The sequence below is a fragment of the Oratosquilla oratoria genome, chromosome 3, assembly GCF_046742065.1.
Source record: "Oratosquilla oratoria isolate Oo_2021 chromosome 3, ASM4674206v1, whole genome shotgun sequence".
Classification (NCBI taxonomy): domain Eukaryota; kingdom Metazoa; phylum Arthropoda; class Malacostraca; order Stomatopoda; family Squillidae; genus Oratosquilla; species Oratosquilla oratoria.
Window position 1 is genome coordinate 32,749,532 of NC_134779.1, and position 14,894 is coordinate 32,764,425.

The following is a 14,894-nucleotide window of genomic DNA, read 5'->3' on the forward strand; positions in this document are numbered from 1 at the left end:
CTGAGAGGTGTGAAAGATCATTGAGAGATCTTGAGCAGGCAAGGAGAGTGTGTTTGGATAGAGATGGAAGCTCTTCTGCCATGGTCATCTCATTGTGGGAGCTCCTGGGAGCAGGCGTCAAAGATGATGATAATGATTAGTGTGTGCTTGTACGTAAACATTCTCTCTCTCTTTCTCTCTCGCACACATACAATGGAATATCAAAACCGAAATGACAGGTAATAACTTTTATTTGACTACAAAGGATTACAAAGGCGGAGCATGCCAACAGGAGACCTTTTGGTCCATATCTAGGTCGGATGCGAAAAAAATCATAATAAATTGATAAATAAAAACTATAATAATGTAAATAACAAATAAGATACATAAATAAATGCTATAGTTAGATGATAAACAAACAGGTAAATAGTAAATAATAATGAATTGAAATATAACTGATAATAAATGAAAATCAAAACAGACAAATGATAACAAAACAAAAACAAATGATATGAAATAAAGTATAATCATTACAGCATCTTGCTTAGGTGTTTATCTAAACAATTCTTAAAGCTTCAAACTGAACTACATTGCACTACCTCAGCAAGAAATTTATTCCATTCATTAACTACATGGTTGGCAAAGTTGTTTCTACCTACTTCCAAATTGAATCTATTTCCGGAGTTTGAGACCATTGTTTCTTGTCTGATTCTCATTCAATGTGAAAATTGTCACTTTTGATGTTGTCAATTCCCTTTAGAATGTTGAAGACCTGTATGAAGTCACCTCTGAGTCTACGCTTTTTTAGGGAAAACAGATTTATATGTTTTAGTCGATTTTCGTATGATTTATTTTTTATAATTGGAATCAGTTTTGTGGCTCACCGTTGTACTTTTTCCAGTCTGTCAATGTTTTTAATGAGATTCGGTGACCATATGGAAACAGCATATTCCAAATGTGGACGAACTAACAATTTATATAGCTTGTTAATGAATGATGGACTTTTGAAATCAAAAGATCGTGCAATCAGTCCTAGAATCTTATTTGCTTTCTCAGAGGCTGAAATACAGTACACTGCTTGGATAGATAGATAGACTTTATTTGGCAATGAATCAATGTACATGAAGTGCAAATAATGACGAGAACACCTAGTTCGAAATAATAAATGTAAATTGCCGAGATAACACAAAAAGCATGTACCCTTATTTCCATTGTGGTCCTCATCAGGTTATTATTCTACACTAAGTCACACGGACAACATACATAGGAGGTTGAGGGGACCAGAGACACTCATGAGTAATACCAGTCAGTACACATATGACACATAAACATTGTTATAGTTTTGCTAATATTACTGAAATGTTTGTACACATAGGAACATTGAGTCCAAAAATTTGAGCACCATCCAAAAGGAACATTGCATTAAGCAAAGGAACAACAAAATAATGTTAAACTGTAACAAAACAGTATGAGTGAGTACTATATTGGGGTAGTATCATTAATAATATACTGCATGAGTAATACCAGTCAGTACATATATGACACAAACATTGTTATAGTTTTGCTAATATTACTGAAATGTTTGTACACATAGGAACATTGAGTCCAAAAATTTGAGCACCATCCAAAAGGAACATCGCATTAACTGCAAAGGAACAACAAAATAATGTTAAACTGTAACAAAACAATATGAGTGAGTACTATATTGGGATAGTACCATTAATAATATACTGCATGAGTAATACCAGTCAGTACACATATGACACATAAACATTGTTATAGTTTTGCTAATATTACTGAAATGTTTGTACACATAGGAACATAGAGTCCAAAAATTTGAGCACCATCCAAAAGGAACATTGCATTAACTGCAAAGGAACAACAAAATAATGTTAAACTGTAACAAAACAATATGAGTGAGTACTATATTGGGATAGTACCATTAATAATATACTGCATGAGTAATACCAGTCAGTACACATATGACACAAACATTGTTATAGTTTGGCTAATATTACTGAAATGTTTGTACACATAGGAACACTGAGTCCAAAAATTTGAGCACCATCCAAAAGGAACATTGCATTAAGCAAAGGAACAACAAAATAATGTTAAACTGTACGAGTGAGTACTATATTGGGGTAGTACCATTAATAATATACTGCATGAGTAATACCAGTCAATACACACATGACACAAACATTGTTATAGTTTTGCTAATATTACTGAAATGTTTGTACACATAGGAACATTGAGTCCAAAAATTAGAGCACCATCCAAAAGGAACATTGCATTAAGCAAAGGAACAACAAAATAATGTTAAACTGTAACAAAACAGTATGAGTGAGTACTATATCGGGGTAGTACCATTAATGATATACTGCATTTTTCTACATCTGTATCAACATGTATGAGTGAGTACTATATCAGAGTAGGACCATTAATAATATACTACAATATTCTACATCTGTAACAACATGTAGTTATAGTGAATCCATCTAGAAGTTTTTCCATTTAAAACAACTCTGTTTTCCATCATTCAACCAATTTCTAGTCCTACATTCATTTTTTGTCCATTTGTTTGGGTTAACTCAACGCACAAAATATCATATGCATCCTGTTTCACTTTCTCTAAAACACTAGTTTAGAATATTTCCTTTTTTCACTTGTGAAGCCTTAGATTTCTATTTAGGTTACGCATTCTAAAAAACATGTGTGTCCTTACAAAAAAATGAATAACCTCTTGAGGCAATGTCACATATATACAGATTTGCGCTATTAATTTCTCTGTGGAATTTGTTCCTGGTGTTAGTGATTTCTGGCCATGGTAACATGTGAACATGTGTTCCATTTTCTCAAGATCACACAGAAAACTCTCACTTGGTGTCATTAAACCACCAGACTTCCGACTAGCTATAGTATTCCATGAATTATTATGTGATGTTACATGTGATCCAAGAAATTCATATTGTGGAAATTTGAAAGCAATGTATCCACCAAAATAGCGCAATCCTTCTTTTTTCATTTCACTTCCCAAATTTAAAAATGGAATGCTATCATTAGGAAAATCTAGATTTTTCCCCCTCAGAAATGTATGGATCATCAATATCATCAATATGCAAGTGAGTTAATATCATTGCTGATAAGCTTAATTCATTTTGCAATGAATCAGTCACACTATTCTCCTGATCAGAATTGCTTATGTCTTTGGTGAATGAATCACTCATCATGGGTACATTATTTTCAGGTATTACGTTGTACTTGCTCCCCATCAATTTGCTATCTTTGCCAAGAAGATGGGCTCTTATTCTATATTTGAAAGCAAGAGGTGATGGATGATCATATGTAGAACCCATTTGCCTGATGTAGCCAAAGAAATGTTCCAGCCCATCTTGGTTTAGCCTGTATGTCAGTATGTATGTAAGACCATACTTTTCTTTGACCATTTCATATAAGTTCTGCAAAGACTGAGATGAGACAACTAGACCTCTCTGAAATTGATAAAGGTGATTTCTTCCAGTGATTTTGATACTCTTTGCAATGGTGATCATTTCCTCCAGTACACTGTCTTGATGAGCAAGTTGAATACCATAAGCATTCCTAGAGGGCTTCCTATCATAAAGAAGTCTAGAGTTCATGACATCAAACCATGCATCTACAATTGAAATAAATTTGCTTGTCTCTTTCCAGTCTTTACTTTTCAGAAGCCCTTTACCTCCGAAATACTGTATGGTCTTTGCTGTTGTCTCAGATAAAAGTTGTGTTGCAAGCTTGACGTTCATTCTTTTTACACCCTGTACAGTGATGTGCCTTTCAGATAATTTATGAGCTGTTTTCAAATCACTGATACTTTTTAAATATTATTTCCTTGACACAATCACTGGTAACACAGCTTCCATTTGCCAATGTGAAACCAGAATCTAAAAAATTGTTTCTTATTAATTTGACAAGATGAGGTGCATCAGCAAAGACATGGACATTCCGATTAGGGGCAGCTGGATTACAAAAAGAGGAGTTGTCCATACAAATACCTAAATCCTTCCATAACCTTATGTTTGTTGGACTAAGGTCACTGACCATTGCTAAAACAATGAAACCAGCCGCTTCTATATTCTGTATGATATCAAACAAAATTTCTTTGGTTAGACGGCAATCAAAATCATAATAGACAAGCTGCTTCCATTGTTTCACAAGGCCGCGAATCATGACACACATGGCTCTATTCTTAGGATCTATTAATGTATCTGTTTTCTTGTCAAATACCCACTCATATGCAACACTACATTCATCAAAGGACAAAACACATAGTCTGTCCTCTTCACGCATGTCCTTAGCCTCATGCTCTAGTAAATGAAACACTGCCTTCAAAATCCCAGGTTCTGTGTTAAATTTTGATGCCCATCTATTTAGTGTTGTTACAGATGGTAAGGGCAACTGCCACACTTCTTTGAGATACTTATAGGCTTTTGGGCTTAAATTTCTTAATGCAATGGACTTACTAATATCATCATCACTCCAACGTCTAATACAAGTTCCATTTAACAGATGCTCTACTTGAGATGGTGAAAAAAACTTACTAAGGTTATATTTAACCTTAGTATAAACATTTGTCACTTCTCCTCTGAGCACAATTCTTTCCTTACTCCATTCTTCCTTTTCTTTTAGCAATGCATCCCTCTCTTTCTTCACAGCCTCTAACTCTTGTTGCACAGCAATGATGTCACATAACTTTCCCAAGAGATCCTTGCCCTGAGATGACACTGGCTGGGCAGCAACTGCGTTGTTGGGGTTGCCTGCAAATTAACAATCATTAGGGACCATATACAGTCTCTCTCTCTCTCTGCCATCTAGCTAGCTATGTCTAAATTTCATAGTATTTGTACTGTGACATGTATTTCATCTCTATTAGTAATCATATTGCATTGTCAGGATCATCTGTAAAAAAATATATATATATGGAGAGAGTGAGTGGTTTGAAGTAAAGGTGGGACTTCGTCAAGGATGCGTAATGTCGCCCTGGCTGTTCAACTTATACATGGATGGGGTGGTGCGAGAGGTGAATGCTAGGGTAGTGGGTCAGGGATTGGAGATGGTTAAAGAAAATGGAGAAAAGTGGGAGGTGAGCCAGCTGTTGTTTGCGGACGACACTGTGCTTGTGGCAGGGTCGGAGGAGGGATTGAGGAAGCTGGTGGCAGAGTTTGGGAGAGTATGTGATAGAAGAAAGCTAAAGATAAATATGGGTAAAAGTAAGGTGATGAGATGTACAAGGGGTGAAAGTGGCAGTAGACTGGAAGTGAACATTAAGGGAGAGCGACTGGAAGAAGTGGATAGTTTTAGATACTTGGGTGCAAGTGTAGCAGGAAAAGGTGGAGTGAAGGTGGAGGTAGAATGTTGATTGAGAGAAGTGAGTAAATGCCTTGGTGAATTAAAGAGTGTAATGAGGAATAGACATTTAGGAATGGATGCGAAGAGGAGACTGTATGAAGGAGTGATTGTGCCAACAGCACTGTATGGGGCAGAAACGTGGAACATAAGAGAAGAAGAGAGAAGGAGTTTGAATGTGTTTGAGATGAGGTGTCTGAGAAGTATGGTGGGGGTTACTAGGCTGGATAGAGTGAGAAATGAGGAGGTGAGGAGGAGAACAGGGGTGAAAAAGGAGCTGGGAGATAGGGTTGATGAAAGAATATTAGGATGGTTTGGACACATGGAAAGAATGAGTGAAGAAAGACTAGTAAAAGAGGTATGGAAGGCAGATGTGGAGGGAGTGAAAATGAGGGGACGTCCTAGGATGAGGTGGATGGATGAGGTGAAGGGGGCTTTGGGGAAGAGGGGAATGTCTGTTGAGGAAGGAAGGGAGAGGACGGAAGACAGAGGTGAGTGGAGAATGGTTGTATATGGATGATGTTGTGATTGCATGAGGAGGAATGGGCAGGGGGGTGGGGGGTGAGGTAGTATGTGTGAGTAAATTTTGACGCAGCCCGAAGGGATTTCTCCCCGTCTTCTCCTTATATGCAAGGGGGGACGGAGAGGGGGGGTTGCCGATTAAATGAAGCAGCCTTGCTGTGGATGTGCTGTGTCTTGCGACACTGCTTCTGACCCAGGGCGGTGGGCAAGGTGCAGGGATGACCCGTCATCCAGGAGGTGCTCAGATGAGAGGGAGGGTGGGAGGGGTGTGGAGTGTATTTAGGGATGAAATGGGTGGGAGTGTTTTTATGCCTTTCCCTTTTTGGCTACCTCTCTTGAAAGGGGGGAAAAACCTTGGTATATGTATGTATGTATGTTAACCCACTATCTGCCACGGTCATTCTTACTTAACCTTCCTGGCTCTCTCCACCTCTCTCTCTCTCTCTCTCTGTATTAGTAATCATATTGTATATCATAATTCATAACATATCATATTGTATATAATAAATACTAACATATAATGTATATTATAAATACTAACATGATGAGTTTACCAAATAACACAAGACATACCTTGAATTGGCATTGCTTGCAATGACTGCCTTGCTTCAGTTTCAGGGAGAAGTTCCAGCCTGCCAGGTTCGTTCTCCTTGTTGTGGGACACAGCAGTTGCACTGTCAGGATCATCTGTAAAAAATATATTTCAACCCTCTATCTGCCACAGTCAATCTTACTTAACCGTCCTGACTCTCCACCTCTCTCTCTCTTTCTCTGTATTAGTAATCATATTATATATCATAATTACTAACATATCATATTGTATATAATAAATACTAACATGTAATGTTTATCATAAATACTAACATGTAATGTTTATCATAAATACTAACTTGATGAGTTTACCAAATGATACAAGACATACCTTGAATTGGCATTGCTTGCAATGACTGCCTTGCTTCAGTTTCCGGGAAAAGTTCTAGCCTACTAGGTTCGTTCTCCTTGTTGTGGGACACAGCAGTTGCATTGTCAGGATCATCTGTAAAAAATATATATATTGTTAACCCTCCATCTGCCACGGTCATTCTTACTCAGTGCTTCCACATCAAAAATTTTTGTTACCCTAGACAGTTGTGTCAATTACCCTAAGTTATAACTTTGATATATATATATGTATATATATATACATATACATATATATATACATATATGTATATGTATTTACCTAGTTGTATTTTACGGGAAGGGGAGCTATGCTCGTGAGGTCCCGTCTTCATATCTCATTTTATCTAAACTATTTTTAAATTCATGTATTGTTTTTGCACACACCACTTTCTCATCTAACTTGTTCCAACTGTCTATTGCTCTGTGAGGAAAGCTGTTCTTTTTCAAATCTCTTCTATAGTTGTCTTTTTTTATTTTCTTTCCGTGTCCTCTTGTATTTCTGTCATCCCATTTTATCAGATTCTCTCTATCAGTAATTTCTATGCCTTTCATGATTCTGTAAATAGCTATCAAATCTCCTCTCTCTCTTCTTTGCTCTAGTGTCTGTAGTTTAAGTTTTTGTAGTCTCTCTTCATATGATAGTTTTGAGAGTGTTGGTGCCAGTTTAGTAATTGCTCTTTGTATTCTTTCAAGTTTTTTTATACATTTTTTTGTACTTGGTGACCATATCGTTGCTGCATATTCCAATCTTGGTCTTATCAGGGTGACTAGGATTTTCCTCACCATTTCTTCATCCAGGTATGTAAATGCCACTTTGATTGTTCTTATTAAATTATAAGTTTCTCCAAAAATCTTATTTATATGTTTCTCAGGTGACATATTATTCATAACAATGACTCCCAGGTCCCTCTCATTTTCTACTCTTTTTATTCCTTCTTCTCCCAAATTATATGATCCTGTTATTCTGTTTTTGCTTTTTCCAAATTCCATTATACTACACTTTTTTGTATTGAACTCCATCTCCCACTTCCTACTCCATTCTTGTACTTTATTTAGATCTCTCTGTAGTGATTCACAATCTTCTTCAGTTTTCACTCTTTTCAGTAATTTTGCATCATCTGCAAAGAAGCTCATATAGCTTTCAATTCCTTCATCCATATCATTAATATATATAGCAAACATTATTGGGGCCAGAACTGTTCCCTGCGGGACACCGCTTATTACTTCATTCCATTTTGAGTGCTGATCTCTTATCACTACTCGCATTTTTCTTTCTTGCAAAAAGTCTTCCATCCAATTTAGCAATTTACCTTGTATTCCTCCTTCATATTCTAATTTCTTAAGCAACTTCTTATGTGGTACTTTGTCAAAAGCTTTTTTTAGGTCTAGAAATGCACAATCAGCCCATCCATCTCTTTCTTGTATTATATCTATTAGCCTTGAATAGAAACATATTAAATTGGTGACGCATGATCGTCCTTGTCTGAATCCAAATTGCCTTGGATTTAGTACGTTGTTTTTTTCCAAGTATTTTACCCATCTACTTTTGATAATTCTTTCACATATTTTTGCTATTGTACTTGTTAGAGAGACTGGTCTATAGGTGGTAGGTTCTTCTTTATTTCCTCCTTTATATATAGGTACTATATTTGCTTTTTTCCAATCTTCTGGAACTTTTTCCTTCTTTTAAGGAACTGCTTATTATGCTATGTATTTTGTCTGCCAGTTCATTCCTACATTCTTTCAGAATCCAGTTTGCTATTTCATCTGGCCCATGCGATTTTCTGACATCAAAATTACCCAAGTGTGTCAATATTTCATTCTTCGTTACTTCTATTTCTTCCATAGGGGGGACTTTTTCCTTCCACTCAATCTCTTCAGGTTGTATATTTTCCCTTGTAAACACTGATTTAAAATGTTTGTTCATAATTTCTGCCATTTCCATTTCCTCAGTGTATTCAACTCCCCCTTGTCTTAATTTCTCCAAGTCTTGTTTGTTTTTCAGTTTATTGTTTACAAATCTGTAGAATAGTTTTGGTTGATCTTTACACTTTTCTATAACATCTTTTTCATATTTTCTTTTTTCCTCTCTGCACTTTTGTACATATTCATTTCTATAACCAGTATATATTTTCCATTTTTCAGGTCTTCTGTCTTTTTTCCATCCGGTCCAGGCTTTGTCTCTTTTGTCTTTTAACTCCCTACAACTTTTGTTGTACCAGCATTTTACATATTCTTTTTCTTGTTTTTGTCTTGGGACATACTTTTCCACTCCTTCTTTGTAAATTTTTGTCAAAATATTCCATTTCTCTTCCACTGATGTTTCTTCTTTGTATATTTCTTCCCAGTTTTCTTGTTGGAAGAATTCTCTTATTTTATCAAAGTTTGTTTTTTCATACATCATTCTTCCTTTTCTATATTGTTCATTTCTTTTCCTATATTTTTCTTCATTAAGTTCCAGTTCAATCAATATGTGGTCACTTTTACCTATTGGTGTTTTATATTCAATCTTGTCCACTATTCTAGGTTCAGATGTAATTATTAAGTCTAGCCTCGATGGTTCTTCTTCATTTCTATACCTAGTGTTCTCTTGTATCCATTGTGTCATTGAATGGTCAGTAATCATCTCAAGTAGAGCATTTCCCCATGAGTCATCACCACTCTTTACTGTCATTTCTTCCCAGCAGATTTCTTTGCAATTAAAGTCGCCCATCATAACTATTCTTCCTCCGTCTTCTATTATTTTAGTTAATGCTATCTTTGTGTCCTCTAACATACTTTTATGTTCATTCTCCTCCCATGAGGCTGTTTTTCGGAGGCACATAGTTGATCACAAATTTTCTGCTCTTCTTATCTCGGTCTTCCACTTCTATCATAATCATCTCTACTGTATTCTTTCCATATATGACACCTTTCACGTTTATATCCTTCTTTGTCAGGAACATAACTCCACCCCCTTGTTTTTTCTCTCTGTTTCTAATCCAATAATTGTATGTATCATGTCCTACACTGTTGGGTGGTAGTGGGCCTTTTAATTTTGTTTCTACAATTCCCATTATGTCCGGTTCTTTTTCTTTCAAATAATCATTCAGTTCATTCAATCCTGTTATCAATCCATCTATATTTGTGTAAGACACTCTTAGTTTTCTGCCACTTCCATTGTGTTCTCTGTTTCCCTTATGTTTTTCTTTAGTATGTCGAACTGCTTTATTTTCATGTTCACTACTCTCCAATAGAATCTCTCTTTCTCTGACTCCGTTCTTTCCTCGTTTTTTGCCTTAGCTTCAATTCTTTTCTGCTTTTCTGCCTCTCTTTCCTCCTTATTCATTTCTCTTTTTATCCATACCTTTTTATATTGATCATTTGTTGCTAGTTTCCCTGTCTTGGATAGAATTTTCTCTGCCGTTGTTTGTGACCTGAATTTAATCTTAATTGGTCTGGTCTTATCTGTACTATATTTTCCGAGTCTGAATTTTTCCTCAATTTCCTTTATAATTTCTGGTTCATCTTCCTGGACTAATTTTAATAAACTGCTTACCCTTTCATTTTCCTCCTTGATTCTTGCGGTTCTATCTGGGTTATGTTTCTCTTCCATTCCTAATATAATTATACATTTCTTTTTGTCAGCTAATTCTCTTACTATATTCTCCTTCTGTCTCATCACTTTAATAACTGAGTCTTCATTATGTTCTTTCAATTGCTGTTTGACTATGTCAGTGAATGAAACCTTATTCCCTTCTTGAGTTATTCTCCAATTTTTAGCTTCTGTAGCTATTTTCTCACTGTTTTCATTACTATTCTTCTTCAATTTCTCATTCTCCTTCTTTACATTTCCTAACTGTCTTTTTAGGTCCTCTACTTCTTCAGTTAAGTTTCTGTTAGCCTTCTCTAGTTGTTCCAATCTTTCAATTCTTTGGAGAATGGAGCCTACATTACCTAACTTACGTTCCAAGTCCTCGATCACCTTATCAACTCTCTCCTCTAGTCTTATCAGTCTGGGGGGGGTTGTGTCCCCCCCACCCTCTTTAAATCCCTGGAACATATTCTCGTCACTTTCTACTGTATTTCTCTTCTCTATACTTCTAATCTTTACATTTTTATTTGCCATTTCGTCATCCGGTGGTCGTTTCATGTTGACCTTCCGCCCGTCTGCCTGGGCCAAGTCCTCCACATCCTCATTACCTTCCATTTCCCCAGTAATCCCTCCCCCTCTCCTCTTTCCTTACTTTCCCACTACCTCACGAGCAATTCCCCCCCCCCTGCAAATACAAAAAGGCACTTCTCTTTGCGTTGGGATCCACAATCTGCACTTTTCTTCAGAACGTTCTTCAAGCCGTCCGTTCGTTGAAAGTGTGTGTGTGTGTGTGTGCGTGCGTGTATACATATGAGAGAGAAATGGCTGGGGAAGGGCAAATGAGGATGTGTTGGGAATAGATATCTCTCTCATTTGTCCGAAATAGTTTTTAAATATATACATGTATATATGTAAATATATATATATATATATATATATATATATATAATTATATTATTATCACATTCTTTTGCTGGCAAATAATAGAACTGCATATGTAAAGATCTAGGTATTTCTATAAAAATAACAAGTAAAATACTGAGCGTAATCCAGAAAATAAAGACAGAACTCCTGCTTCCAAATAGGTGCAACATGCTATTCTATGAAGTACTGGAGCTAGGTTCTCCCTTTAGAGCAGCAGATTCTTTGCAAGTAGCACTGCTTTTCATATTTCTAACAGCTTTAAGTAAACTTTCGTCAATAATTAAGGTATTTGTTTTTGCATTGTTGTTCTTCATGTGGTAAATTGCGTGCATGAGCCCACAGATTGTTTCATTTTTCAGACTGTTCCTCTAGGATGTTTTGGTTAAATTTAGTTTGCTAAAAAACCTTTCAACAGATGCATTTGAAAAGGGCAGCGACAGTAAATTACTGATCACATTTTTTAGATTGGGAAAGCATATAATTCCAGCTGCATTTCTTTTGCTGAAAACAGTGGCGGCACCAGGGTGGGGGGGGGGGGCTTTAGCCCCCCCCCCAAAACGTGGCCAGCCCCCCCAACTGAAATGAGCAAATTGAAAATTGAAAACGCTCATTGAAATAATTTTATTAAGTGGAATTTTTAATTGCCAGGGCTAAAGATTTGTAAGCCATCAGTGCTAGCCCTACCATTAACCCCCTCCCCTTTGAAATGAGGATAATATATGTGTATTATCATATTACTATTAGCCCCCCAAAAATTTGCTCAGCCCCCCCCAACTAAAAATTCCTGGCACTGCCGCTGGTTGAAAACCATGTTAAAAGGCCAAGGAGCTACTGGACAGAACATTATCATACCTGTCCATCACATATAATCGTTATTTTAAATATCAATGTCGAAAAAATAAAATATTCTAGATTGGTTGTTCTAAAGGAATGTGAATGTGTCTGATTGACCTAGATTCTCTATTTGTACCCCAAAATTTGCCCAATTACCCTGAAAGAAACATTACCCTAAACTCTACCCCAGCACAAGATCTAAATTTATTTATATCTTGCCCCAGCATAGGCTTGATTACCCTAAAATAGGGTAATTACCCTAAAAGTGGAAGCACTGTTTTTACTTAACTTTCCTGGCTCTGTAGATACGGTTTGCAAGGAAACACATGGGAGAAATAAGGGAAAAATGCAAGGGTAGTTTTGTCCTTTTAAGCCATGAAAATAATTACTAGAGCCCAGCACAAAATTACAGCCAAAGATGTCGGCATTGATGTAGTATATTTGACCAGCATTGTAAGAGTTGTCACACACACACACACAAACTAAGATTTATACTGTCCTCTCTCTCTCTCTCGTGCCAACATGATGATAATAATAACAATAGTGTTGAACTGCAATTTATTTGGCACTTATGAGAGCACCGAATATGACGAACTGCTATAACGGTCAATTTCCATGTTCGTGCTCTCGGTATTTCAAATCCCTCAAACCTCTCAACCCCTCCCTCTTCCTCTCTCTCTCTCTGGTCTATATACAACCATTTGATTATCCATACACTAGGTAGTGGTAATTATTATCTTCTTACCTTCGAGTTTTGGTATCCTTCGTGTTGGAAGAGCATCATACTTCAAGACTTTGCGACGCTTAGGCACTGGTAGATCGAGAAGCTCGTATTTGAGTTGCCTTTTATAATCAGGGGATCCAAAATGAAGACTGCAGAGTCGTGCATTTTGAACATTAATAGTGTTCTTGTTTCCACACAGCTCAATCCATCTTTCACACACCTTCTTATTTGCAGGGAAACGATGAAAATGAACATTTGGCTTATTATCTCTTTGGTTTGAGCCACAACCCTTTATGGCACAATTAGCCATATTGTCAAGACCTATATATACCGGTATATATATAGATTTAAATTGCCAGAATATAACCAATTGCGTGGAGCGGTGCGAGCGGAGGCTACAACCTATTTGATGAACGTTTCAATTACAACTAACAGCGATGGTACGAACGAACCCCACTGTGCGCATCCAATTGACGTCATGGACACCCTGCGCCAACACCTTCGAAATTCGGTCGGAAGTGGTTAGACCTGTTTACTTAGACCTTGATCTGTCCTAGGGACATTGGGACGTGGTGACTGACAGCTGGGAGGGCTGAAGCTGCTCCTGCCGCCGCCGCATCTGCATCCTCGTCCCCCCGTATTTCCACATGGCTGGGGATCCAGTTGAGTCTCACCCTTTTCCCCGCGGCTGCCAGGTTCTGGATGAGGCTCAGTGCAGTCGTGATGAGGGCGATATCTTGAGTGGGTCGTGTCTGCTGTAGTGCCTGTAGAGCGGCCCTGGAGTCGGTGTGAATGATCACAGTTTCCTCGTGGCGGTCGGTGGGTGGCGTGCCAGAGAGCGTGCTGGATGGCAACCATTTCCGTTTGGAAGGTGGAGCAGTGGTCAGATGTCCTCCAGGAGAATGATGCCTGCCCTTCGGTGACCACCGCTGCCCTGGTAGTGCCTCTGCTACAGTCAACGGATCCATCCGTCAAGTATACCGCGCTGCCAGGGTCCCAGGCCTGTGTCATGGTCGCAAGGGCGAACTGGTGAAGCACTTCTGTGGAACACGGAGCCTTTGCTGCAGGGAGAGACGTATAAGTCACTTCAGCAAGTGGCTGTTCCCACGGGGGTGGTTCTTGGTATGTCTCGATGAGGTGGCGGGGCGTTCGTAGGAACCGGGTAGAGTCCATAAAGTGGTTGGCCGCGTCGGCGACTCTGTAGATCCAGGTATTAACGGTGAACAGGATCCAACTTTGGTTGGCCGCGTCAGCGACTCTGTAGATCCAAGAATAGGCGATGGTCTGAGTCCTGTTCCGAGGGATGACAATCCTAAGATAAGTATACATTGCCATCTCAAATTCCGACGATCTAAGGCCACCCTGCACTTAGTTATATCCAACAAAATGCAGGCAAGATACTTTAGTTTACTTTCACCCTGAATGCGCTTGGCCATAGATGTGTATGAGTGCCTTGTCATAGTACTTATGATTGCAAACTGTAGGATTGCAAATAGAATGAGGATAATTAAGAGCGGGGAGAGGGTGTGAGGGAGAATTTAGGACGTTTGTGGAGGAAACGCATATGGAATGATGTACGACTTAAGATTAATATGGAACAGATTCATATATTTAGGTACTTGATAACCATTTTGACAATTTTGTCACCTACATAGCCCAAATAGAAACGCATTATACCATTAGATTCGCACACTCTCCGGTCGTGATGTACACCGTACAAGAGAGTCACATACATACTACGATATCACTATATCGAACCCCCAACAGCTCCCTTTCTGTCAACATCGAAGTCCATTTTGATCCACGAAGTTCAGATTACTTTATATCTTATGATTTGCCACATTGTACATCGCCTGTAGTGACTATGTATAACCGACACAAAATTCTTCATATATGGATGAGCACCGTCGACATTAAAACCATGCAAAGATTCACCATGTATCAATTTGAAATAAAAAAAAATTAAATATTAAAGACGATAATTTTTTCGTTAATAAATTTGTAAATATAAAT

General features: G+C 37.8%; 1 protein-coding gene across 1 annotated transcript; it reads right to left on the bottom strand.

The window, feature by feature from the left end:
- Positions 1 to 3,819: 3,819 nt before the first annotated feature.
- Positions 3,820 to 13,435, bottom strand: LOC143017608 (uncharacterized). The gene is made up of 4 exons (XM_076172397.1): positions 12,903 to 13,435; positions 6,806 to 6,919; positions 6,457 to 6,570; positions 3,820 to 4,772 (listed from the first exon to the last, which is right to left on the bottom strand). The coding sequence occupies exons 1-4, from the start codon at positions 13,189 to 13,191 to the stop codon at positions 3,820 to 3,822; spliced, it is 1,470 nt and encodes a 489-aa protein (XP_076028512.1). The 5' UTR covers positions 13,192 to 13,435.
- Between the last annotated feature and the right edge of the window lie 1,459 nt (positions 13,436 to 14,894).

Coding starts and splice junctions, on each gene's coding strand:
- LOC143017608 (XM_076172397.1), bottom strand. CDS start 13,191: ATGGCTAATTGTGCCATAAAGGGTTGTGGCTCAAACCAAAGAGATAAT. Junction 6,920..12,902: donor AAGGATACCAAAACTCGAAG/GTAAGAAGATAA, acceptor TATTTTTTACAG/ATGATCCTGACAATGCAACT. Junction 6,571..6,805: donor GCAAGCAATGCCAATTCAAG/GTATGTCTTGTA, acceptor TATTTTTTACAG/ATGATCCTGACAGTGCAACT.